Source organism: Myotis myotis, unplaced genomic scaffold (genome assembly GCF_014108235.1).
Source record: "Myotis myotis isolate mMyoMyo1 unplaced genomic scaffold, mMyoMyo1.p scaffold_m19_p_1, whole genome shotgun sequence".
Classification (NCBI taxonomy): domain Eukaryota; kingdom Metazoa; phylum Chordata; class Mammalia; order Chiroptera; family Vespertilionidae; genus Myotis; species Myotis myotis.
The window spans coordinates 134,280,813-134,307,533 of record NW_023416313.1 but is presented as its reverse complement, the minus strand read 5'-3'; the positions used below and the strand labels follow the sequence as shown (position 1 = coordinate 134,307,533).

Genomic DNA, 26,721 nt, shown 5'->3' with positions numbered 1-26,721 from the left:
TGGAGGAATCACAATATCAGATTTCAAGTTATACTACAAAACCACCATAATCAAAACAGCCTGGTACTGGCACAAGAACACGCATATAGATCAGTGGAACAGAACAGAGAACCCAGCAATCAACAAAAGCCATTACATTCAATTAATATTTGACAAAGGAGGCAAGAGCATACAATGGAGTCAGGACAGTCTCTTCAATAAATGGTGTTAGGAAAATTGGACAGATACATGCAAAAAAATGAAACCAAACCACCAACTTACACTATACACAAGAGCTCAAAATGGATAAAAGGCTTAAATGTAAGTCAGGAAACCATAAAAATCCTAGAAAAAACCGTAAGCAACAAAATCTCAGACATCTCTCCTAGCAATATGTTTACAGATACATCACCTTAAGCAAAGGAAATGAAGGAGAAAATAAACAAATGGGACTACATCAAAATAAAAAGCTTCTGCACATCAAAAGAAACCATCAACAAAATGAAAAGTGGGCCCCGCTGTATGGGAGAACATATTTGGCAATGATACATCTGATAAAGGGTTAATATCCAAAATATATAAGGAACTCATACAACTTAACAAAAGGAAGACAAACAATCCAATTAAAAAAATGGGCAAAGGACCTAAATAGACACGTCTCCAAAGAGGACATACAGAAGGCCAAGAGACATGTGAAAAAATGCTCAAAGTCACTAATCATCCTAGAGAGGCAAATCAAAACGACAATGAGGTACCATCTCACACCTGTCAGAATGGCTAACATCAACAAATGACAAGTACTGGTGAGGATGTGGAGAAAAGAAAACCCTTGTGCTAGTGGGAATGCAGAATGGTGCAACCGTTGTAGTATACAGTATGGAGTTTCCTTGTTTTTTAACATTTATATTTTTTCATTAAAAATGTTTCATAAGCGCTTATATACTTTATGCTGGGAATAAAAAAAGGAAAATACATGTGCTCTCTTTGGGGAAGGTAAATATATAAAAAATACAGGTAGAATTAAATGAATGCTATAATAGATATCCTACACAAGGTGAAGTGCAGCAGAGAAAAAAAGGATAGTCTTTTGGGAGATGTGAAAGACCTGAGGAGAGGAATTTTATGTGTCTGACAATGAGCAAGGTGGGAAAGGCATGCTGAACAGTGAGACACACATTATAGTGAGAAAATGCAGGTGTTTCTCCCAGGTTATGCAATCACACAGTAAAATTCTTTAATTGAAATTGGTGTGAAAATTAGATATCTCAAGTGTCCCCTGTGGAGAGCAGCTCTTAATGCTGTAGTACAGTTCTCGGTTATGCGTAGGTATTTTTAAAGTTCAAAAAAGTCAGTTTTAGGGGAATTATGTACAGCAATCAGTTGTTCACTACAAATTAATCAGTTGTTCACTACAAATTGCCATTACTTTTTTTTTTTTTTTTTGCAGAGACGAAAGGATAGAAATCTCTTGGCTTATTTTTAAACAGCAATGAGTTTAGGAATCATGGCCTCAGAACGGGTTCCTCTTCTGCCTGCCCTGTTTGGTCATGTAGGCTACAATGAGAGGACAGCCCCCTAGCTTCCGAAGTAGCCGTAGCCGTGCTACGTGGTTAATGAAATGACGAGGGCTTGTTAGATGGTGACCACAACCTGTTCGTTTCCACAGAAAAGAGAGAAGCATGATCAGCTGCTTTGTCATTTGCATGCTTTTCCAAGTCTTACATGTTGCAGAGGGCAAGGAGCACTGCTCTGGGGTCAAGACAGAAGATACTGTTCTTACTGCTACTGTGCTGAGAGATGTGGTCTTTTCTTCCAATTGAGAAATCACAGAGTAAATTCTGTGGTCTGAGATTTTGAAACTTAAAAGCTAAGGGTTTGCTCCTCTACTTACTCATTTTGCTAGCATCTGTATATCCGGAGATTCCCTATGAATTGTAGAATTTTAAATATTACACATTCTCATGGTTAAGCTGGTTTTATTGAAAAGGATAATCTTTTTTTGTTTATGTGCTTATCTCTCAGTTGTAATTATGTAAATGCTGAAATTCCTATTTTGGGATCCATAATTACATGAAATGTGGTAAGCGAGTTTCCTAGCAAATATTTTTCATATTGAAAAGCATAGTGCTCAAGTGGCAACCTAAATAATATTGCTTTAGAAAGTTTTTGTTCATTGTGTTTTTATTACAAACTTTTTGCTGTAGAGATTTTTTTTTTACCTGTCATTTAGAGTTTCCATCCCCATGAGTTGTCCTGACGCCTAACGGAGGTGTTCAGAACTGATCATCGGTAGGCTTTTCTATTTAATGCTGGAAGAACAAGCTGCTTATGATGACCCAACAGAGACGAGAAGAAGGCTTGTGAAAAGGGTGTATTCATCCAGCTCTAATCCTGTTTTCAGAAAGGCAGTGTCCCTAAGTGTTCCCTAATTAGCTAAGAGATATGGTTGTAAATTCTTGTAGACACCTTTTGTAGGACAGAGATAGATGCCTGGCTCATTTAAATCTTTGTTTTACACTTACGTGACATTTTAATATGAACATTTAGCAATAAGAAATAGGAAAAGTGATTATTTTAAACATATAATGATTGCTGTTTTATCAGTGTGCTCCATTATATTTCTTTTTTAACATCATCATAGTTAGAAACTTGAGAATATTATGTGTAAGATAGTGTCTACAAAATAAAAGGTGGTTTTATTTTTTGTTTTCCTGCTTGCTTGTTTGTTCTGCTGATCTCTTGGTATACACAAAATAATGTTTACTGCTATGAAATAAATTCTTTGGGGTTTGGTAAAATTGCTTCTACTAGTCACCTAGGAAATGTAAGCTAGGGAACAAGACACTGATATTTAGGCATAGCAAGAGGAAATATATTGCTTCAGTGAACTGAATATAAAACATGATCAGTGAAAACACCTGGAAATCAAAAAGAACAGATTTTAGTTATGCGTCTCTTTTTCAAAGAACTTAAGTGCTTAGCTATTATTGTTAGTACTAGAGAAGTAAGTTGGCAGTGACATTTGAAATATGATAAATAAAAGCGTACAGAATGTCTGATTCTACTTTTAGCACTTGTCTGACTCCTTCTCCAGAAACTGCATAATGGAAACTACCATAGAGTTAATGCGACTCTAATATACAACCTTCCTTGTTGTAATAAATGTATTCGCTATTACTGTGTAATCATAAAGCCATAGTTATTGAAACCGCCAAAGTTATTGAAACAGAGGGATAGGAGCTTTTGCCTTTATCACCTGTATTATTAATTGGAGATAATTACTGCAGAGCAGCTGGCTGTTGGTTTTAGGGAGCACCAATTGTTCTTCTCACCCAGCTGTTGACTAATAAGGATAGTCAACACATCTGTTTCAACAGCTGGTAATTAACAAAAGCCTAATTGCTGCAACTCTTTTAACATCCAATCTGTGAAAAAGAAGGGATGTGGAAGAATATTATTTACTTTGTGCTTTGCGCTTTCTAAGACTGGTTTCTCTTTTTTCTTTCTCCCTCCACTTTTTTCCCTTACTTTGAACACCACTGCCTTTGTATGGAGCATTGAATGGCAGGAGAACACAATATGGTAATCCAGAGCTTAACTTTTTCAGATCTTTGTTGGTGTTTCTTATTGCAACATTTCTTTGCTAACTTGCAAGATAAAATGGATCAAAAGCATTTTGAGTAGTTCCATACAACAGTTAAAATCCGCAGCAGTGTGCCCTAGGCTGGGTTGCTGTTGTCTGCAGCATCCAAAAGGAAACAGGGAAATCTCTTTTCTTGTGCTTTTCACATGCCTGGACACAACTTGCAAGTAATTTCCACATTCATATACAGAACTTTTGTTTATATTACTATATATATTAACAGAAATGAAGTCAGATTTAGAAATTCCTCTTCCTTTGGTTAAAACTAAACTGTCATCTTTTAAAACATTGCTTTTTTAATGCCTATATATCAGCCTAGAGTATTCAAGAAAACTTTTATTCATGAAATTTTGCTTGATCTGCTTTTCTTTAAAATGTGTTTTTGCCTTTTTTTAAAAAATGCCTTTGGTTCATGTAACTTCAATTATTTCTTACTGATTGTTGTAATAAATGAATAGAAAATTTACTGGCTTAATCTTGGATATCTGAATAAAACAGTTTCACAAATGAGAGAGCTATAAATCAAATTTATTTGGATTCTTTCAGCATCCTATTTAATTATGAACTATTTTAATAAAATATCTTTCATAAAGCATTGGTAGTAAAGCTTTATATTTATGTGTTTATAATTATAAGTTTTTACTAGTTATATATTAATGTTTACATATTTAAAACACATAGTTTTCTGGTTGACATGGCTGACTTGTCAGTGGCCCTTTCCATAGTCTTTTGCACTGTCTTTATAGCCTGTATATATAAAAACTTTTTAATGAATGAAAAATCTATTCTTATTAATTAAAAATCACATAACTGATTTTCCTGTTAATACATTCATAAAATTTTGCATTAATGTTAAGGTTATTTTGGTAGAAACAATTATTGTACTTATTTAACTTGTGTATCTGAGAAGCCCTTAGCTAAACTGTTAGTCAAGTTCACTTGATTAAACTCGCTTCACTAACTTTTCAGTTGGCAATATTTCTATGCAGGCAGTTCTTTAATTGTCGTTAGGTATGTTGAAAGGTATAGGAGAAATTCTACCCAAGTGCTTTGCATGGACTGAATTGCAGATTGCATAATTTTAAATTTTTTTCTGGCAAGACAAGTTTAGTTCAGCAGGTGTTCAGGTATGAAGTATATTATAGATGTCGTGAAAAAACATACACGATCCTGAACAAATAAACAAAATACTGCTGACTAAAAGTTCTAACTAAATAGAAGGGCACTGGCATGTAGAGAAATGTTTACAACTCAAGTGTAAAGGAGGGGAATATTGTCATTTTGGGAAATGTTTGCTTCTTGAGTTTAAATAAGAATTTAATTTTCTCTGTGTGCTCATGTTCTTAGGTAGCACCAAAGAAAGCAAGCTTAGTGAGAGGAATGTATTGTGCCATGAGAAAGGAGAGTGGACTTTTGGGGGGAACTCACTTTCCCCCTGATGCTTTCTGTGTTTTCTTGCATATAATTTTTTTTTTCTTGAGGAAATGACCTCATGAGCAAGTGGTGTGGTAGACAGAAACTCAGTAATTTTATAGGTGTTTTCTGAGGACTTTTTGTAAATACTACATTATTAACCTGTTTTCTGGATGTTAAAAAGGCAAATATCACTAAATGATGGGTAGGTTATTAGTGAAGCCAGTGAGGTGGTCAGTGATTTTGTACATATCAGTATGAATCACTTTCAGAGGTATAGTCAAGAAGTCTCAGAGGCCAAACATCTAACTGGCAACAAACTTAAGGTCATGGTAACATTTCCTGAGAATAGGGTTCATTCGATGAAAAGATAAAGCTTTCACAGTCTGAATTAATGCACAAAGAACTGGTTCAAAACAAATGTGTTAAATTACTTATGACTTAAAATGTAAATGATATACAAATATTTTATGACATCATAAAAATAATAAATACAAAGAGAAGGTTTGAAAGTAAATGACCGTGAATGGGAAAAAAGCTAGACATTGGAGTAGACGGTATCATCCCTGGAGTCAGCACAGCGGGATGCATGGCATGTTTAGATTTGGGGAAGCAGTTGGATTATTTGGAAGACTCAGGATTATTTACTGGACTGTTTGTCTAGAGTTCTGAGTTCAGATTCTGGTTCTGAGTTCAGATTCTGGTTTTCTTATTTATAACCTGAAAAACTGAGAGGATTTAAGTAAATTATTTCCTAACAAGTGGTTCTTCCACCCTGTGATGTTTTTTCCCCCTGATGGGTTCACACTGTTAAAGACGGTTATGGAGAATGTTTCAATTTCTACTTTTCAGCATTTTATCAATTAAAGAATTGCATATCTTCTCTCTTTAAAAAGAGTGATACTCTATATGTTCAGTTAGAATACGTGGCAGTTATTGGAGAGCAGACACATGATAAGCTTTAGCCCCACAGTGGGTTGTTTCAGAGAAGGGCTTGCAAATGCAATCTGGCCCAGCCAGCATGGCTCAGTGGTTGAGCATTGACCTATGAGCCAGGGGATTATGGTTCAATTCCAGGTCAGAGCATGTGCCTGGGTTGGGGGCTCAATCCCCAGTGTGGGGCGTGCCATCTCATATAGTAGAATAAGCAATGTTTTTTGGATACTTATATTCTAGTTCTCACTTTCCTTTGTAATCAGCTCTGAAACCTTGGATAATTTCCAAATGTTTCTTTAAATAAGTTGTATTAGCAACAATTTTCTCACCTATAAAAGTAGGGAACTCTATTACCTCTAAGACCCTTTCAGGTCTAAAATTATTTGGTTCTATGATTTAATTTGTACTGTATGTTTCTTTATTTAGCAGATATCATACATAAGATCAAATGCTTCTGTTCTCTGATAAAAACAGAGTTCCATTAATGGTCTTGGAGTTACCAAAGGAAGGCTTAACTATATAAAACTATTACCATTAAAAACACATTCAAACCAAACATAACAAGATTTTAAAGTAAGATAAAAGTGGTTTCTCAACAAAATCCAAAACAAATAGCATTCAGTGATATGAACAGTATAGTCGTTTCTTTGTCTATCATTCTAAATTACTAGAAAAAACTTTAAGGAAACAGTTTATTTCGAATACAGTGGCAGTACAAATGGATGACACTGTTTAAGATATATAATTTTTAAGAATAATGAGACATTTACTAGTAATTATATGACTAACCTAACATTAGTTAACCAACCTTTTTTTTTAGTCACTTAAAGTAAATAAGTTCTGGAGATGTGATGTACAGAATGGTAACTAAAGTTAACAGTACAGTATCATATATTTGAAAGTTCCCAAGAGAATAAATCTTAACATCACGAGGAAAAAAATTATATGTGAGGTAATGAATGTTAACTAAACTTATTGTGATAATCATTTTGCAATATACACGTACATTAAATCATTATATTGTACAACTAATATACTGTTTTATGTCAATTATATCTCAATGAAAGTAGAAAGAAAAAAGATGTTACCAAAAAATTTAAGGTATATTGAGAAAATACTGAAGTTATAAAACATACACTGATTAAACTGTAAACTTTCATTATTATCAATAATGGTTGTCGAATGATGATTTGATTCATTATTTCACCTGGAATTATAATGTTCAACTGCTCCTTCCCGGTGTTTTAAACAATACCTCTTACATGTTGGGAAGCATGTACAGAAGGTAGTTGGAGACTGCAATAAAACTTCAGCGTTTTCTCTATGTAAAAAAACAAAAGGAAGGATGGGGAATGTTGTTGTTTTCTTTATTTAATAGAGAACACTAAACAAAAAGGACAAAGTGGGGATTTTGTGAGTGGGGTGAGGAGATGAGCAAAATTTTAAAACACATGCTGCAAGCAGGAAAAAATATTTTGGTATTGCTTAGCAGAGAATTTTATTGTTTTGGAGGGGGAAATAATTTGGGTTAGTATCATTTCACATTTTAACATTGTCATATGCTTGTAACAATAGATGATACCTTAGAAGTATAATTGGCCTGATTTTTCTGCATAAAATTATGGTGTATTTTAAGATCTATAGCATCTTAGATTCAATAAAATTTGGTGATAACTTTATAAAGTTTGTTTAGAGAGTGTTAAGAGTATAGTTGTGATTATATAGACTTAGGAATACTTTTTTGTTACAATAGTAAAATTATTTGATTTAGGAGAAATCTTAGCTAAGACAAATGTTTTAATAGGCAAATTTTGGTGCAGCAAGCAACAGAATATTCATATTACTGCTACTATTACAGAGAGCAATACATTTGAACATGACTTGGAGAAACAGAAGATACAACTAATATTAAATGCAGTCATGACTCCCAGTTGTTCCTATTACTAAGACTAACTACACACATGACTCCCATTTATAAGGCTCCTTCATGCCCATAACATTATATGGATCAAACTGAATGTAAATGATGTACATAATTATTAGCAGTACAGCAACAAGTTTCTTGCATTTTTACCTTGGGTAGGATTTCTGTAGAGAGTGGATGGAGTAAGACTGAGGAGTTAGAATTAAAAAAAAAAAAAGTATAATCATATGTGGAAAGACTTAAGTGATATACAAAAAGATGGCATGAGGAGGCAGTTCAAGATGGTGGCACAGAAAGACCCTGAACTCACCTCCTCCCACAGACACAACAAATATACAACTAGAAAAGGAGCAGTTCCCTCTGATAAGAACTTGAGAACTAGCTGAACACCTCCACCTCAAAGGAGAAAAGGGCTTTGTTGAGATTTGAAGGAGAGGCAGAGATACACTCTCGCTGAAAGCCCCTCCCCTGCTACAGGGACCCTCAGAAAAACAAAGGAAATAATATGTATGTAAATAGATTTTCTCCTTAAGGAGCAGCAGTTTTGTGCCCCACACAGGCACCCTAGCCCTTTGCTCCTACACTGGAGAGATGAGTCCCCAAGACATTTGACTTTGTTTGTTTTTTTAATTTCTTTATTGATTAAGGCATTACATATTTGTCCTTATCCCACCATAACCGCCCCCCCCCCCAACCTCCCCAACTCATGTCCTCACCCCACTGTTGTCTGTGTCCATTAGTTAGGCTTATATGCATGCATACAAGTTCTCCCCCTTACCCCCACTCTCCTCTACCTTCCCTCTGGGGTTTAACAGTCTGATTGATGCTTCTCTGTCTCTGGATCTGATTTTGTTAATTAGTTTATGTTGTTCCTTATATTCCATAAATGAGTGAGATCATGTGATATTTGTCTAACTGGCTTACTTCACTTAGCATAATGCTCTCCAGATCCATCCATGCTGCTGCAAATGGTAAAAACTCCTTCTTTTTTACCAAAGTATAGTATTCCATTGTGTAGATGTACCAAAGTTTTTTAATCTACTCATCTACTGATGGGCACTTAGGCTGTTTCCAAATCTTAGCTATGGTGAATTGTGCTGCTATGAACATAGGGATGCATATATCTTTTCTGATTGGTGTTTCTAGTTTCTTGGGATATATTCCTAGAAGTGGGATCACTGGGTCAAGTGGGAGTTCCATTTTCAGTTTTGGCTTTGAAACCAAACTCACACTCAGGAGATACAGAGGACTGTTGAGAACAAGGATTCCACTCTTTTTTCTTTTCTTTTTTTTTTATTGCTTAAAGTATTACAAAGAGTATTACATATGTCTTCTTTATTTTCCCCCCTTAGCCTTCCCCCGGCCTTGCCAACCCCCCAGTGTCTTGTGTCCATTGGTTATGCTTATATGCATGCATACAAGTCCTTCGGTTGATCTCTAACCCCTACCCCAACCCTCCACGGCCTTCCCGCTATAGTTTGATAGTCTATTCGATGCTGCTCTGCCTCTGTATCTATTTTTGTTCATCAGTTTATAATGGTCATTATTATCCATAAATGAGTGAGATCATGTGGTATTTTTCTTTTCTTTTTTTTTTTAAATATATTTTATTGATTTTTTTACAGAGAGGAAGGGAGAGAGATAGAGAGTTATAAACATCGATGAGAGAGAAACATTCATCAGCTGCCTCCTGCACATCTCCCACTGGGGATGTGCCCACAACCCAGGTACATGCCCTTGACTGGAATCGAACCCAGGACCCTTGAGTCCGCAGGCCGACGCTCTATCCACTGAGCCAAACCGGTTTCGGCATGTGGTATTTTTCTTTCATTGACTGACTTATTTCACTTAGTATAATGCTCTCCAGTTCCATCCATGCCGTTGCAAATGGTAAATTTCCTTCTTTTTCACAGCAGCATAGTATTCCATCATGTAGATGTACCACAGTTTTCTAATCCATTCATCTGCTGATGGGCACTTAGGCTGTTTCCAAATCTTAGCTATGGTAAATTGTGCTGCTATGAACATAGGGATGCATATATCCTTTCTGATTGGTGTTTCTGGTTTCTTGGGGTATATTCCTAGAAGTGGGATCACTGGGTCAAATGGGAGTTCCATTTTTAACTTTTTGAGGAAACTCCATACTGTCTTCCATAGTGGCTGCACCAATCTGCATTCCCACCAGCAGTGCACGGGGGTTCCTTTTTCTCCGCATCCTCTCCAGCACTTGTCATTTGTTGATTTGTTGATGATAGCCATTCTGACAGGTGTGAGATGGTACCTCATTGTTGTTTTGATTTGCATCTCTCAGATGATTAGTGACTTTGAGCATGTTTTCATATGTCTCTTGGCTTTCTGAATGTCCTCTTCGAAAAGTATCTATTTAGGTCCTTTGCCCATTTTTTGATTGGATTGTTTATCTTCCTTTTGTTAAGTTATATGAGTTCCCTATAAATGTTGAAGATTAAACCCTTATCGGTGATAAAATTGGCAAATATGTTCTCCCATGCAGTGGGATTTCTTGTTGTTTTGTTGATGGTTTCTTTTGCTGTACAGAAGCTTTTTATTTTGATGTAGTCCCATTTGTTTATTTTCTCTTTAGTTTCCAATGCCCTAGGAGCTGTATCGGTGAAGAAATTGCTTCAGCATATGTCTGAGATTTTGTTGCCTTTGGATTCCTCTAGTATTTTTATGGTTTCCCACCTTACATTTAAGTCCTTTATCCATTTTGAGTTTATTTTTGTGTATGGTGTAAGTTGGTGGTCTAGTTTCATTTTTTTGCATGTATCTGTCCAATTTTCCCAACACCATTTATTGAAGAGACTGTCTTGACTCCATTGCATGTTCTTGCCTCCTTTGTCAAATATTAATTGAGCATATTGGTTTGGGCCAATTTCTGGGTTCTCTATTTTATTCCTTGATTTATATGTCTGTTCTTGTGCCAGTAAGGATTCTACTCTTAACTGGCTTGTGCATAGACCCACGTGCCCTAGGACACAGCACAAAAAAAAAACAGTTCACCAGCTAGAATTGAAGCATCTGCCAGAGCGCCAGGAATGTGTTGGGGTTCCCCCTGGGATACCATCTTTGTCATACCTTGGTAGCATCAGTGCAGATGGGTACCATTTTGTGCCCCCATTTTAACCTAACAGGCAGGAAAACTGCACTGCCCCTACCCCGTGTCACTCATACAACCTGACAGATATGGCTCCAGCCTCCCACATAGCTCGCTAGACCCTGCCAGAGCCAATGGTACAAAAAGACACCACAGGGGAAGCCCATTGAGCCCCAGAATCAGATGGCCAAAGGGTACTACATTTCTGGACACCACGGGTCTGAAACAATCAGAGCAAGAGCTTGAGAGACAACCAAGAGCTAGAGCAAGGTTATATGGTAAGATTCATGTCCTGCATAGAGCTGCTCCTTCTAGACATGCGAGAGCTGTGTAGCATAATACACAGAAACAAACACAGAAAGTCACAAAAAATGAGTAAACAAATGTTCCAAATGAAGGAACAGGTAAAACCCCAGAAAGAAACCTCAGTGAAACAGAGACAAGTATTTTACCTGATAAAGAGTTCAAAGTACAACATAAAAATGCTCACCAAATTAGGAGGAAGAAGGGATGAACACACTGAAAACTTCAACAAAGAGAAAATATAAGAAAGTACCAAACAGTACTTGCAGAGATGAAAATACAATAACTGAACAGAAAAATACACAAGTGGGAATCTATAGCAGACTAGAGGAAACAGAATGGATCAGTGACCTGGAACACATGGAAGTGGAAATTACCCAAATAGAACAACACTTTTTTTTTTTTTAGGGGAGGATAGCTTAAAGAACCTGTGGGACAACATCAAGCACTTAGACATTGACATTATAGGGATCCCAGAGGCAGAAGACAAAGAGAAAAGGGCAGAAAACTTATATGAAAAAATAATTTGAAAACTTGCCTATATTCTAGGGAAGGAAACAAATATCCTTACCCAGGAAGCATGGAATCCCAAACAAGATGAGCCCAAAGATATCTACATCAAGACACATTATAATTTAAAGTCTAAAGTGAAAGATAAAGAATCTTTAGCTCTGCCAGCATGGCTCAGTTATTGAGTATTGACCTATGAACCAGGAGGTCACGGTTCGATTCCTGGTCAGGGCATATGCCTGGGTTGCAGGCTCAATTCCCAGTAAGAGGCATGCAGGAGGCAGCCGATCAATGATTCTCATCATTAATGTTTCTATCTCTCTCCCTCTCTTTTCCTCTCTGAAATCAATAAAAAAAATATATTTTTAAAAAAGAATCTTTAAAAGCAGGAAGAAAAGAACAACTAGTTACCTATAAGGGCAACTTCATAAGACTGTTAGCTCATTTTTCAGTAGAAACTATGCAAGCCAGAATGGTATGGCATTATATATTCAAAATACAGAAAGGAAAAACCTCCAACTAGAATACCCAGTAAGGGTATACAGTGGGGCCTTGACTTAGGAATGTCCCGACTAACGAGTTTTTCGAGATACGAGCCGTCTCTTGGCCAATTTTTTGCTTTGAGTTGCGAGCTAAAATTCGGGTTACATGCCAGCTTCAGATACCCCACCACTAGTTGGCGCAGCGAACGTCACAGTGAATGCCACAACATCAGCCCAGCATCACGTGTCTCACTCATTCATTTTTGATTTGACATACGAGTAATTTGAGTTACAAGCTCCATCACAGAACGAATTAAACTCGTAAGTTAAGGCCCCACTGTAATTCAGAATTGAAGGAGAAAGTGTCCAAGACAAGCAAAAGCTAAAGGAGTTCATCACAACTAAACTGGCTTTACAAAAAAATGTTAAAGTGGCTTTATTAAGCTAAAAAAAAAAAGAGAGAGAGCTATAAAATATATGAAGGAAGGAAATTCTATCATGTAAAGGCAAATATATAGAAAAGGTAGTAGATCAACCATATGTAAATCTAGTATGAAGGTAAAAAGACAAAAGTAGTCAAATAAACTATAGCTACGATTAGTTAAGGGATACACAAAATAAAAAGATGTAAAGTTTGACATCTAAAATGATGGAGTAGAAATGTAGTGTTGATAATAGATACACAAACAGTAACTACCATATGGTCCAGCGATTTCACTTCTAGATATATATATATATATGTAAAATGAAAACACTAATTTGAAATATATATATATATACACACCCTTATCCTCATTGCAGCATTACTTACAATAGCCAAGTGTCCATCAATAGATGAATGAGGAAAAGGATGTGTTGAACATACACAGTGAAATATTACTCAGCCATAAAGGAGTGAAATCTTGCCGTTTGAAACAAAATGGATGCACTTTGAGAGTATTATGCTTGGTGAAATAAGTCAGAAAGAGAAAGACAAATACCATATGATTTAACTTACATGTGGAATCTATGAGAAAAAAAAACCTCACAAAAAACAAAAACCAATCTTATAGACACTGAGAACAGATGGTTGCCAGGGGACCCAGGGGTAGGCAAAATGGGTGAAGGGAACCAAAAGATACAAACTTCTAGTTATAAGATAAACAAGTCATGGAATGGAATGTACAGCAGGGAGTATAGATAATATTTTACCAACTTTGTATGGAGACAAATGGTCACTAGACTTACTGTGATAATGTCATAATGTATATGTCAAATCACTATATTGTACACCTGAAACTAATAGATTATTGTTTTTAGTTATATCTCAATACAAATAAATAAATAAATAGGTGGCATAGTCGAAAGTATCTGGTACATCTCTGCTTGTCCTTTTCCCTGCCAGTGTGGCTGTGACGGTTATAAAATAACCAGGTTCTTGTCAACCCACAGATTTGTTTTGTGTTTCAAATTACTGAATAAAATTTTTCTTGTCTGTCATGTTCTTGAGAATGTAGATTGATTTAAAATATATATACAGATGTTTATACATATGTACTGGTATGTACATATGTATGTACATATACATACAACCACATACATATATGTGTACACATAGTGTGTGTGTGTGTGTGTGTGTGTGTGTGTGTGTGTGTGTGTGTGTAGGGCAAATACAATGTATTTGGACCAAACAGGCCTGAATTTGTATTTCAGTTGTATTAGTCACTAGCTGTGTTATATTTACATGTGATTTAATGTCCATGAGTCTCATTTTATTACCTGTAAAATAGGAACGATAGGAATTGTCTCATAGTGTAGCTGTGAGGATAGTCTATATATAATGTGTTTCAAACACTTGATACAGTGCCCGACCTCCTTTAGTAGGCATTCAACAAGTGGCATTGCTAGTAGTTAAGCACAGATTCTTGAAAGTTATATAAATTTAGGCAACAATTTTGGCAGTTTATAATCTATACTAGAGGCCTGGTGCACAAAAATTTGTGCACTCGGGGGGGCTTCCCTCAGCCCGGCCTGTGCCCTCTTGCAGTCTGGGACCCCTTGGGGAATTGGGCCGAAGCTGGCAATCAGACATCCCTCTGGAAGCCTAGCAGCCCTTGGGGGATGTCCACTTGCCAGCGGAGAGCAGACCTAAGCTGCAGTCGGACATCCTTAGTGCTGCTGAGGAGGCAGGAGAGGCTCCCACCACCACCGCTGTACTGGCAGCCATCAGCCTGGCTTGTGGTTGAGCAGAGCTCCCCCTGTGGGAGCGCACTGACCACCAGAGGGCAGCTCCTGCATTAAGCATCTGCCCCCTGGTGGTCAGTGTGTGTCATAGTGACCAGTCATTCCCAGTCTTTCTGCTGTTAGGGTCAGTTTGCATATTACCCTTTTACTATATAGGATAGAGGCCTGGTGCATGGGTGGGGACCAGCTGGTTTGCCCTGAAGGGTGTCCCGGATCAGGGTGGGGGTCCCGCTTGAGTGCCTGGCCAGCCTTGGTGAGGGGCTGAGGGCCGTTTTCAGGCTGGCCTGCGACTGAAGCTCCCAACCTCTCCTTTTTTTCTTTTCTTTTTTTATTCTGGGATATATTTACCTTCTATAATTGAAACTCTGTTGCCTTCACTGGCGCTCCCAGCTCTGAGGCCGTGGCTGGCTGAAAGTAGGTATCTGGGATTTGTTTAGCTTCTATAATTGAAACATTGTTGCTTTCGGAGCTCAGAGCCGGGCCGCAGCAGGCGGGGAACCTTGGCTTCTCCATTACTGGAGCAAGCAAACCTTCTGCTCGCTTCAGCTGTGTGGCTGCCGGCTGCCATCTTTGTTGGCAGTTAATTTGCATATCTCACTGATTAGCCGATGGGAAGTGTAGTGGAGGTATGGTTAATTACTCTTTTGTCCTTTATTAGACAGGATAACTCTATAAAGTACATATATATTATATAGACAGTATATGTATTATATATGTACATATACCATAGAAGTCAGTAATTCCACTCCTTGGTATTTATTTAGGAGAAACAAAGGTATATTTCCACAAAATTACCTATATGCAGATGTTTATAGCAGCTTTTTAAATAATTCCAAAAGCTGAAAGCAACCCAAATGTCCATCAACTGATGAATGGATATACAAATTATGTTATATCCATACAATGGAGGACTACTCAGTGATATAAAAGAATGAACCAATACATGTAATAATATGAACAAATCTTAAAAGCATTAAGTTAAGTGAAAGAAGTCAAATTCAAAAGGCTACCTACCACGTGAATCCATTTATCTGACATTCTAGAAAAGGCAAAACTATAGGGATAGAACATGAAGGTATTGACTGTAATGGTGCCCAGGGGAACATTGTATAAAGGTAAGTATTATCAGAAGGATTCTTGTATCAATAAGAATAATAGAAGTATAATATGGACCAAAAAAGCAATTGTCTGTGAAATATTTAGAGTATCTTTATATAATGTTTAAAGACCTGTAAACAGTGAGATATATTATCTGTCAGTACATAACTGTGTATTTGAAAATGATGATCCCAAATCATGCAAGTGTTTCAGTTTGGTGGTGGGATGGAAGGCAGGGAATGTGACTAGTCAGTGTGATGCATGTGCAGAGGTGGAGGAATTTTTTTGGGAGGCAAAACAGCAAAATATTTTTCAATTTAAAATAAGGTTTATGATTGTAAAGAATGTCATCAGTATTATAATTAGGTATATTTAGTAGCAAATATACATATATATGTACACCATCTCTGGAAGGATATACAACAAACAGGTAACTAATAATATCAGGGGGGATTTGTAGTTCTGAGAGTTGGAGGTGGCAGAAAGATTTACTTAACATTGTATCTTTTTTATACTTTTGAATTTTTTTTACATGTATTTTTATGTGAGTATAAACATAAATGAATGCATGCAGTTTTTATAAAAATAATTGCCAAAGATTATGGGAAATATAATGGCACAAAACCAGGAAAAATATCTGATTTGTCAATTTTCTTAATGTTGGTGATATGAAATTTATTTTTGATGTGTAACGTGTTGGAATTATGTACTATTAATAAAATTAGAAAATGCAATAGAAACAGCACATTTAAATTAGTTATAATTTTTGTAGTTTTATTTTCTTACATTACATATAACATAAATCCAACTCAAACTAGCATAAACGCAAAGAAACAAAAGGTTACTGTATCCAGGAAGTCCAAGAAATGGATGAGAATTTGTTTGGTCCTCAGGGATCCCGGGACACAAGTGATGTCATCAGGATTATTTTCTCCTTAGGCCTAATGGTTTAGAGCAACCTGGATCATATCTACCTGAGTTTCATCCCCCAGGACTGAACAAGATCACTGTGGCATAGGGCATTTCCCTCCAAAAAAGATGTGGTGGCCAGATAAAAACATACTGGTAGAGGAAGGAGGTTGTAACGCCACAAAGTTTATCATAGCTTTGAAGGCAGTCTCCAGTGCCTCGGCAGAAGATTAGATGTTTGGAATTGATAAATTAAGTTGATTGCTGTAACACAACACCAATCTTTATAACCAACTATATGTGGAAAGTGAAATTTTCAATATTACCCAAAACTTAGGAATTTAAATAAAGTTTTCATGATTCTATTTTTATGGCAGAACTTTCTTAAGCAGAATCTTCATTATGGCATTTTCCTGCTAGAACATGGGTTTATATTTTTGGGTTGTGTTTTTTTTCCCTAGAAGTACCAGGTAAAATAAAAAGTCAGAATAATCAAAGTAACACTTATTTAGCAAATTGTCTGTTACCTGTCTAATATTGTTATTCCTTAAATACATGTAAATTTAATATGATATGTGCTTTTTTGTATGAATCTTTTTTACTTGCCACTGACACAGTGGTTATCTGTGTCTCCCAAGCTACTATTTCAATCACATTTTATATTATATTGAAAGATGGCAAAATCGTTAATTATTGTCATCAAGAACCAGGCACCTATTTTATTTTAAAATCTTTTTAATAATTCATGAGAATGGTTCATCTGTGATTCTAGAATGTAACATAAAACAAGTGCTCAAACATCTTAAATTTAATTTTTAATTAAATTTATTGATGTGACATTGGTCAATAGGATCATATTGGTTTCAGGTATGGATTTGTATGTTATAAGATCTGTATATTTCACTGTGTGCCCACCACCCAAAGTCAAGTCATCTTCCTTCATCATATTAGGTCCCTCCACCCACCACCACCTCCCCACCCGCTTCCCTGTGGTAGCCATCACATTGCTGTTTGTGTCCACGAGTTTCAGTTTTATAGCCCACATATGAGTGAAATCATATGGTTCTTAGCTTTTTCTGCATGACTTATTTCACTTCGTATAACATTCTCATGGTCCATCTATGTTGTAGCAAATGGCAGTATTTCATATTTTCTTATGGCTGAGTAGTATTCTATTGTATGAGGTAACTGTTAGAATTTGCTAGCCCAGATAGAGAAAAATTAATTTAGTGCCTAAATTTATACACAAAGATCCATACTGCTGTATGTTTTTATAATTCCCCATTATTGAAATAGAAAAGTGGCGTTGTTTAGTGATCACTTATATTACACTATGGTCAGGATTTCACAATTTGTCTTATGGCTTCATCCTTATGTAAGAAAATAATTCCAGTAAATCATGTGAGTTCAGCAAAATTAGTGAATTTCTGCCTCTATTGCATTAGTGTAGTTTGTGGGATGTGTGATAATAATTTGCTCTGTACTATCAAACATCATTTAAAGTGAAAGACATTGTTTTCATGCAAATTAAACTCCACGTAAACAAAACTGAAACCTGATTTTTCAGTACCATATTTTAGAAGTTACATTGAGAACATTTTGGCTATGCCTGAAATCCAATAGGAATGATGATTGGAAGGTGGCAATTCTTTTAAAATTACTAGTTTGAGCCCTATAGAAATACTGATTGCAGAACCTTTAGTTTGAATTTTATAGGTAGAGAGGAACAATAGCATTTCTTGAATAAAATATCTCTAATATTCAGGATTGCTCCCATTCTCCCTTTAGAGACTTTTTTCCTGCAGAAAGAGAATGGAAAAGGTTAAATCATATCTGTAGGAATCAGTCTTGTGTGTGCGTTTTTTAATGTTAAATATCAAAGATGGCTTAACAACATATTTAGAATTTTCTGAGTTTTACTATTAATAAAGTTAAAAGAAAATCTAGTCTGATCAGGCGGTGGAGCCACATTAAATTTGTATCTGAAATACCCAGTGTGCTTATCTCAACTCTTGATAGTGCTCTGAACCCCTGTTCCACATTCTGATTCTGTGTTAAAGTTAAACATTGCAGAAGGGCGTATATCTGATGGTACAGATGAATAAGGTTGAAGTTTAGGAATGAGAAAAGTTGGTATATTCTTAATAGGTTCAAGTCTGCAGTATTTCTGTTATTGATAAAATTGGATTATTTTGTATAAAATTATTAAACACTCCTAAAAATACTGATAGGTTTAGAACTATCATAAATTTAAAACTCCTATTCCCACTATGGTACTGTATTTTAACATATCAAACTAATTTTAAATATCTTAAAATATTTCATTGCTTGCAGGCAAAGTTGTTAGCCATGCAACAAGCCAGAGAAACTGCAGTTCAACAGTACAAAAAACTGGAGGAAGAAATCCAGACACTTCGAGTTTATTACAGGTAAAATTCTTTTTATCCTGGTCGTAGTGAATGTTGGTTTGGGAAATGCTTGTACCCAATTTTACAGTGGTGAATGAGCAAATACCTCAATGAAATTAAACATAATGCACTTAAAGTATTTTTTGTAATTTTAAAATGATCCTGTCAAAACATGTTCATTATTTTACCTCTTTTCCTTCCTGAATTTGGTAAGGTTTAAGTTTAGACTCCCATCACATTTATAAAACTTATATAACTCATAACCAGTTGTCTAAATGGAGCCTGGTCAGCTGTCAAACTATTGACTCACCTAAATGCCACCTCTAAAATGACGACATGTATTTTCAAAGTAGTACATGAATATCAGTAATAACAGCCTTTCACCTATTACAATCTAACTAGAGACCCGATACACGAATTCATGCATGGGTGGGGTTCCTCAGGGTGGCCTGCAGGGATCGGGCCTCAGCTCGCGCCCCCGGGCTCACAGCCCCAGCTTATGCCCCCAGGCTCGCAATCCCAGCTCACACCCCCCCAGCCCCACAGCCCGGCCTGGCACCCCGCCCTGGCCTGGCACCGCCCACTTACCTGCTCCACCATCCTGCCACAGTCCCGTTCTCGTCGGGGCCCATCGGGGCTGGCAGTGCCTCCACTGCCAGTGCCGCATTGCCAATGCCCACCATGTTTTGTGCCACCCCCTCGTGGTCAGCACATGTCATAGCTAGTGGTTGAACTCCTGATCTCCCAGTCGAACTCTAGGTTGAACAACCACCTGAGGGGACAATTTGCATATTAGGCTTTTATTATATAGGATATGAGAAGTTTCTAAAGGAATGCCACTAAAGGGTTTTTAAGCTTTATTTAATTTACTAGAGGCCCGGTGCATGAAAATTCATGCACTGGAGGGGGAGGTCCCTCAGCCAGGCCTGCTCCCTCTCACAGTCCAGGAGCCCTCAGGGGCAGGAGGCAACCTGGCGATCAGGGGAAGGCGACGCCCCATCACACTTGCGCTGCTGCCACTGCTGGCAGCACAAGCCTTGGCCGGCCCTGGTTACCTCAGCCTTGGGAGGCCTTGGGCAGCTGGGGGGCTGAGGGGACTGGGCATCGCCATCTTTGAGAGCATGGCAGTCAATTAGCATATTCCCTTATTGGCTGTGGGCACCGCCATCTATGAGGTCAGGGCAGTCAGTTAGCATATTCCCTCCTCATTGGCTGTGGGCGCCACCATCTTTGAGTGTGGGGCAGTCAATTAACATATTCTCTCCTTATTGTCTGTGGGCGCCTCTGTCTTTGTGATGATGTGAGGGCCAATTAGCATATTCCCTCTTTTTAGATAGGATGCTACAAGAGTAGTTGTGAAGTTAATTTAGTAGATCACACTGGCATTTTTAATGGAAAGAAAGAAAATATAAATGGCAGAGTGCATCTCTTGTAGGAAGGGTAAATACTGTTTTGTGATACTTTTGTTTCAGTTTTGTGTTGCATGAGAGAGAGAAAAAGAGAGCGCTAAGATTGTGTATGGGGCTATGCATAAAATATATAACCTCACAGTGGATCATGATTTTTAAAAAGATTTGAAAAATGATGTACAAATTTCTGTATATGCTTTGATACTGAGATTGAGAAAAAGAAAAAAACCTCAAGTCTGAAATGAAAGAACTCACTAACTGGGGCTGTAGGTTATTGATAGATTTTTAAAATGTTGACCTTCCTTTCAGAATAATGTTAAGTGCATAAAATGCAATAAATCAAAATCAGTTTTACTGAAATACAATTATGAAAGTATTATCTCCTGGTATTTAGTATATATGTAAGTCATTATTCATACGTTAAACCCGTAACTAGATTTAATGTATGAATTAAGTTAACAGTAAGGCTATGAACAGTAAGGCTATGAACAACTGTAATTTCAAAGTAACGAAGACTGTGAATGGTATTTTGGGGATAACTGAAAGTACTGAAATGTGACATGAAAATACCAATAGTGTTTTTGGGTACAAATTCTTAAGAACCACCAGCACCACTAGTATAGTTTGTTACCTATATTCATAATTGTAGGAAATGCTGAATTTCCATGAGAGCTATGTCTGCTTTGGAACAGTGTTACTGGCATATGCAGTAGTTGGTTAGTGTTGTTAGATGAATGTGTCCCTCAAAAAAGATATGTTGAAGTCCTAACCTCTAGTACCTAAGAATTTGACCTTATTTGAAAATAGGGTCTTTACAGAGGTAAGCAAATGAAGCCATTAGCATGGAAATTTGGACACAGAGACACATGCATAGAGGGAACTATAATGAAGACACGGGGAGATGATAACCTTGTACCTGGAGTGATGCATCTACAAGCCAAGGAACACCCATGATTGGCAGAAAACACCGAAAGCTAGAAGAGGTGTGGAATGATTCTCTCTTATAGTCTAGCAGACATCTGGATTTTTAGCTTCCATACCTGTGAGGCAATAAATTTCAGTTGTTTTAAGCCCCCCAGTTTGTTGTAGCAGACCTAGGAAACTAATACAGTATGTTTGGTTGATGACTGTCTGTGGGAAATCACTTGCTTACAGTTAGAAGCAGCGTCTATATGTGACTGTATAAGTAGCCAGAACCCAGATAGTAGATGAAGACACCCTTTTTTTAAAACTATAGAGCAGCGGTTCTCAACCTGTGGGTCGCGACCCCTTTGGGTGTCAAATGACCCTTTCCCAGGGGTCGCCTAAGACCATTGGAAAACACATATATAATATTGTTTTTGTGATTAATCACTATGCTTTAATTATGTTCAATTTGTAACAATGAAAATACATCCTGCATATCAGATATTTACATTACTATTCAAACAGTAGCAATATTAGTTATGAAGTAGCAACAAAAATAATTTTATGGTTGGGGGTCACCACAACATGAGGAACTGTATTAAAGGGTAGCGGTATTAGGAAGGTTGAGAACCGCTGCTATTGAGGGAATATGACAGTCTTCCCTCTATATTTTTTAACAGTGGATTCTCAGGGGAAGCCGGGGGAAGGTCAATGCGGGGGAAAAAAAGGAGACATATGTACTACTATCTGTAATGCTTTAAACAATAAAATAAAATTAAAATAAAAGAATACTTGAACAGAAAGTTAACAGTAAGGCTATGAACAGTAAGGCTATGAACAACTGTAATTTCAAAGTAATGAAGACTGTGAATGGTATTTTGGGGATAACTGAAAGTACTGAAATGTGACATGGGCATTAAAATCTGTAGATGGGCAGCCGAAACCGGTTTGGCTCAGTGGATAGAGAGTTGGCCTGCGGACTGAAAGGTCCCAGGTTCGATTCCGGTCAAGGGCATGTACCTGGGTTGCGGGCATATCCCCAGTAGGAGATGTGCAGGAGGCGGCTGATCGATGTTTCTCTCTCATCGATGTTTCTAACTCTCTATCTCTCTCCCTTCCTCTCTGTAAAAAAATCAATAAAATATATTTAAAAATAAAAATCTGTAGATGGGCATTAAAATCACCTGAAGACCCTCTAAAACTACTGATCCCTGTCCCATCTCAAACCAATTACATCAGAGTATCTTGAGGTAGGACTAAGCTACCAGTGTGTTTTAAAGCTCCCTAGAAATTCCCATGTGGGGCCAAGCTTGAGGGCCACAAATTTCAGTTAGCTAATTAAATTAGGATCTTTTCTTGGTAGAATAATAGAAGCATATCTTAAACCCTTTATTAAAATTTATGAAAATTGTGTGATTTCTGCCTGGACCTTAGCTATTGCAGTAGCCTCACCCCGTAGAAAGGAGAATTTTTATGGAACCTTCTTCTGCCATGATTGTGAGATTGGACACCAGATGCTCAGTCGATAAAGAAACAGTGTCCATCAGACCGTCAAACCTCAGAGGGAAGGTAGGGGAGGGGGGGCAAAGGGGGGAGAGATCAACCAAAGGACTTATATGCAAGCATATAGGCCTAACCAATGGACACAGACAACAGGGGGGTGAGGGCATGAGTGGAGGGGATGGGGGGTAATGTGGGGGTAAGGACACATATCTAATAACTTAATCAATAAAGAAATTAAAAAAGAAAAAGAAACAGTGTCCAAGAATTCCAAGAGGCATACAATAATTTTTCATGAACTGACATTACTTTTTTTAAATATGTTTTTATTGATTTCAGACAGAGAAGGGAAGAGGGAGAGAGATACAGAAACATCAGTGATGAGAATCATTGATTGGCTGCATCCTGCACACACCCTACTGGGGATTGAGCCCAAAACCGAGGCAGGTGCCCAGACTGGGAATTGAATTGTGACCTCCTGGTTTATTGGGTTGATGCTCAACCACTGAGTCACACTGGCCGGGCCTGGCATTATATTTTTAATATTTTTATTGATTTCAGAAAAGAAGGGAGAAGGAGAGAGAGATACAAACACCAATGATGACAGAGAATCATTGATTGGCTGTCTCTTGCAGGGCCCCTACTGAAGATTGAGCCCGCAACCTGGGCATGTGCCCTTGACCAGAATCGAACCTGGTACTCTTTAGTCCGCAGGCTGACACTCTATCCCAGCCGTGGGCAAACTACAGCCCACGGGCCGGATCCGGCCCGTTTGAAATGAATAAAACTAAAAAAAAAAAAAAAAAGACCGTACCCTTTTATGTAATGATGTTTACTTTGAATTTATATTAGTTCACACAAACACTCCATCCATGCTTTTGTTCCGGCCCTCCGGTCCAGTTTAAGAACCCATTGTGGCCCTCGAGTCAAAAAGTTTGCCCACCCCTGCTCTATCCACTGAGTCATACTAGCTAGGACATGGCATTAATTTTTTTTCTGTTCAAGTATTCTTTTATTTTAATTTTATTTTATTGTTTAAAGCATTACAGGTAGTAGTACATATGTCTCCTTTTTTTCTCCCCATTGACCTTCCCCCGGCCTCCCCTAACCCCCAGCACATGCCTTCACCCCACCGCCCCAGTGTCTTGTGTCCATTGGTTATGCTTATATGCATGCATACAAGTCCTTTGGTTGATCTCTTACATCCCCCAGCCCAACCCTCCCCGGCCTTCCCGCTGTAATTTGATAGTCTGTTTCATGCTTCTTTGCCGCTGTATCTTTTTGTTCATCAGGTTATAACATTCTTTATTGTCCATAAATGAGTGAGATTATGTGGTGTTTTTCTTTCATTGACTGGCTTATTTCATTTAGCATAACGCTCTCCAGTTCCATCCATGCTGCTGCAAATGGTAGGAATTCCTTCTTTTTTATAGCAGTGTAGTATTCCATTGTATAGATGTACCATGGTTTTCTAATCCACTCATCCGATGGTGGGCACTTAGGCTGTTTCCAAATCTTAGCTATGGTGAATTGTGCTGCTATGAACATAGGGGTGCATATATCCTTTCTGATTGGTGCTTCTGGTTTCTTGGGATATATTCCTAGAAGTGGTATTACGGGATCAAATGGCAGTTCCATTTTTAAATTTTTGAGGAAACGCCATACTGTTTTCCACAATAGCTGCACCAGTCTGCATTCCCACCAGCAGTTTTTCTCCCCATCCTCTCCAGCACCTGTCATTTGTTGATGTGTTGATAATAGCCATTCTGACAGATGTGAGGTGGTACCTCATTGTCCTTTTGATTTGCATTTCTCGGATGATTAGTGACTTTGAGCATGTTTTCATGTGTCTCTTGGCTTTCTGAGTGTCCTCTTTCGAAAAGATTCTATTTAGTTCCTTTGCCCATTTTTGATTGGATTGTTTATTTTCCTTTTGTTGAGTTGTATGAGTTCCCTGTAAATGCTGGAGATTAAACCCTTATCGGAGATACCATTGGCAAATAAGTTCTCCCATGCAGTGGGCTTTCTTGTTGTTTTGTTGATGGTTTCTTTTGCTCTGCAGAAGCTTTTTATTTTAATGTAACCCCATTTGTTTATTTTTTCCTTAGTCTCTCTTGCCCTAAGATCTGTGTCTGTAAAGATATTGCTATGACATATGTCTGCAATTTTGCTGCCTATGGAGTCTTGTAAGATTTTTATGGTTTCCCATCTTACATTCAAGTCCTTTAGCCATTTTGAGTTTGTTTTTGTATATGGTGTAAGTCGGTGGTCTAGTTTCATTTTTTGCATGTATCTGACCAAATTTCCCAGCACCATTTATTAAAGAGGCTGTTTTGACTCCACTGTATGCTCTTGCATCCTTTGTTAAATATTAATTGAGTATAACGGCTTGGGTCAATTTCTGGGTCCTCTATTCTGTCCCATTGATCTATATGTCTGTTCTTGTGCCAGTACCAGGCAGTTTTGAGAACGGTGGCTTGGTAATATAGTTTGATGTCTGGTATTGTGATCCCTCCAACTTTGTTCTTCTTTGTTGGGATAGCTGTGGCTATTTGGGGTCTTTTTTTTATTCTAGATAAATTTTTGGAGAATTTGTTCTAGATCTTTGAAATATGCTGTTGGTATTTTAATATTTATTACATTGAATCTATAGATTGCCTTAGGTAGTATGGACATTTTAATGATGTTGATTCTACCAATACATGAACATGGTATGTCCTTCCATTTGTTTATGTCTTCCTCTATCTCTTTTTTCCATGTCCTGTAATTTTCTGAGTACAGGTCTTTTACATCCTTGATTAAGTTTATTCCTAGTTATCTTAATTTTTTTGGTACAATTGTAAATGGGATTGTTTTTTGTTTTTCCATTTCTCTTTCTGTGAGTTTATTATTGGTGTATAAAAAGGCCATAGATCTTTGGGTGTTAATTTTGTGTCCTGCTACATTGCCAAATTCATTTATTAGGACTAGTAGTTTTTTGATGGAGTCTTTGGGGTTTTCCATGTATAATATCATGTGGTCTGCAAATAAAGACAGTTTTACTTCTTCTTTTCCAATTTGGATGCCTTTTATTTTTTCTTCTTGTCTGATCACTATGGCTAGTACTTCTAGTACTATGTCGAACAGGAGTGGTGAAAGTGGGCATCCTTGTCTTGTTCCTGTTCTTATGGGAAATGGATTTAGTTTTTGCCCATTGAGTATGATGTTGGCTGTAGGTTTGTCATATAAGGCTTTTATTATGTTGAGGTATGATCCCTCTATTCCCACTTTGCTGAGAGTTTTTATCAAAAAAGGGTGTTGGATTTTGTCAAATACTTTTTCTGCATCAATTGATATGATTATGTGATTTTTGTCTCTCAGTTTATGTGATGTGTCACATTTATTGATTTGCGGATATTGAACTATCCTTGCATCCCTGGAATAAATCCCACTTGGTCATGGTGTAGGATCTTTCTAAGGTATTACTGAATCCAATTTGTTAGGATTTTGTTGAGGATTTTAGCATTTGTGTTCATCAAGGATATTGGCCTGTAGTTCTCTTTTTTTGTGGTGTCTTTATCTGGTTTTGGGATTAGGGTAATGTTGGCTTCATAGAAAGAGCTTGGAAGTGTGCCTTCCTCTCGAATTTTTTGGAATAGTCTGAGTAGGATAGGTTTTAGTTCTACTTTGAATGCTTGGTAGAACTCCCCTGTAAAGCCATTGGGACCAGGGTTTTATTTGCTGGGAGGTTTTTGATCGTTGTTTCAATTTCTTCAGTAGTTATCAACCTATTCAGGTTTTTTTACTCTTCTTGGTTGAGATTCTAGGAATATATCCATTTCATCTAGGTTGTCCATTTTGTTGGAATAGAGTTGTTCATAGTATTTTTTCATTATCGTTTGTATTTCTGTGGGATCGGTTGTTATTTCACCTCTTTCATTTCTGATTTTGTTTATTTGCTTTGCTTCTTGGTGAGCCTGGCTA

At 37.3% G+C, this 26,721-nt stretch overlaps 1 protein-coding gene across 8 annotated transcripts in view; it reads left to right on the top strand.

The window, feature by feature from the left end:
- The window catches only part of MIPOL1 (mirror-image polydactyly 1), a 365,567-nt gene that overhangs the window by 208,441 nt on the left and 130,405 nt on the right, over nucleotides 1-26,721 (top strand). For all 8 annotated transcript variants that reach the window (XM_036352921.1, XM_036352910.1, XM_036352890.1 and 5 more), the window contains one exon: nucleotides 18,870-18,964. In XM_036352921.1, coding sequence (XP_036208814.1) covers nucleotides 18,870-18,964 — 95 coding nt within the window. The remainder of the gene's footprint in view (nucleotides 1-18,869; nucleotides 18,965-26,721) is intronic.